This window comes from Sinocyclocheilus rhinocerous, unplaced genomic scaffold (assembly GCF_001515625.1).
Source record: "Sinocyclocheilus rhinocerous isolate Xijiao unplaced genomic scaffold, SAMN03320098_v1.1 scaffold6072, whole genome shotgun sequence".
NCBI classification, from domain to species: domain Eukaryota; kingdom Metazoa; phylum Chordata; class Actinopteri; order Cypriniformes; family Cyprinidae; genus Sinocyclocheilus; species Sinocyclocheilus rhinocerous.
The window spans coordinates 1-1,370 of record NW_015641482.1 but is presented as its reverse complement, the minus strand read 5'-3'; the positions used below and the strand labels follow the sequence as shown (position 1 = coordinate 1,370).

Genomic DNA, 1,370 nt, shown 5'->3' with positions numbered 1-1,370 from the left:
CCTAAGTTAAATGTGATTTATTTTGTATATTTACTATGGTTTATAATATCTATTGCTAAAAAGCACACATCTCTATGTAGACACATTCAAATTTTTGGTAAAAGTTGCAAATAGAAAATAAAACGACCTCCTGAGTTTCGCAGTTAGAAGCGTCTCCTTTCACTACACATTTGTTGAAAACTAAGATATAAGTACCCCTAAGTACACCGTTTATGGATATACTGCCTGTACAAACCTTGATGTCTGTCATGTTCTGGCTTTTGCAGGTGTACTGGAACTCCCTGTCCAGGACCTACTGGGTGCACTGGCACATGATTGAAATTCTGGGCAACGGCAGCGGAGGACAGGCGGAGAAAGAGACTCAGGAGAAGGCCTCGTCCCTCACAGAGACACTCAAACTCACTACTGGTAACTCTCACACTCAACCACATGATCGTGAGTGTTTTATGTGTGTCCATCACTTTATATGAAACCAGCAGTGTTTTCTTCTGTGTTTGTGAACATGGCAGTGAGTCAGACGTTCTTCTCAAAGCCCCCTGGTGGGCTGTACTCATTGCCTTACCTGATGGAGGGCTCTCAGGATGACACAGGCACCCTGAGCCGTGCTGAATGGTGGGAAGTGCTGTTTTTCATCAAGAAGTTGGAACCCAAGCAGCAGCAGGAGATCAACAACATCCTGCGACAGAGCCTCGATGAGCCGGTACTCACCATCTCTCCTACACTCTTCACACTGGGTAGAAAAGACCAGCAAAATTTAAATTTAAGCAAATTAGATTATTTTTTTTTTAAATAGTTCCTCCCCCCGACAATGTATTTAAGAAAGATTTAAAACAAAGGATTTAAAAAAAATTTAAACAAACAAAAAACTAAATCCTAATTCTCATGAAACTTATGAGAAGATTGTGGTCATATTTCATTTTTTCCAGTATCAATGGAGAGAAAGGGGGGAAAAAATCTTAAGGAAAATTCAGTTTGTTTATTGATGTTTTTGCTGTAATAGTTTGAGCACCAGTTTTGAGGTAAGATTTTTGTAAAGGTTTAATCAGCAAGGATGCAATAAATTGATCAAAGTTTTATTTCTTGAACTTTCTATTCATCAAAGAATCCTGAAAAAAATTACATCACAGTTTCCAAAATATTAAGCAGCACAACTGTTTTCAACATTGGTAATAATCAGAAATGTTTCTTGAGCAGCGAATCAGCATTGAAGCATGCATGAAGCAGCAGGAAGACTGGAGTAATGGCTGAAAATTGAGCTTTGGATCAAAGGATGAAATTATATTTTAAGATATATTAACAACGTAGAAAATAGTTTTTTGAATTACAATTATATTGCACATTATTATTGTATTTACTGTATATATATATAT

At 37.0% G+C, this 1,370-nt stretch overlaps 1 protein-coding gene across 1 annotated transcript; it reads left to right on the top strand.

The window, feature by feature from the left end:
* Window positions 1-212: 212 nt before the first annotated feature.
* On the top strand, window positions 213-700 carry LOC107755132 (cullin-9-like; the record flags this gene model as incomplete). The annotated part of the gene is made up of 2 exons (XM_016571835.1): window positions 213-408; window positions 510-700. Coding segments are annotated over exons 1-2 (387 nt in total), but the record flags the coding sequence as incomplete, so codon positions are not given.
* Window positions 701-1,370: the final 670 nt, after the last annotated feature.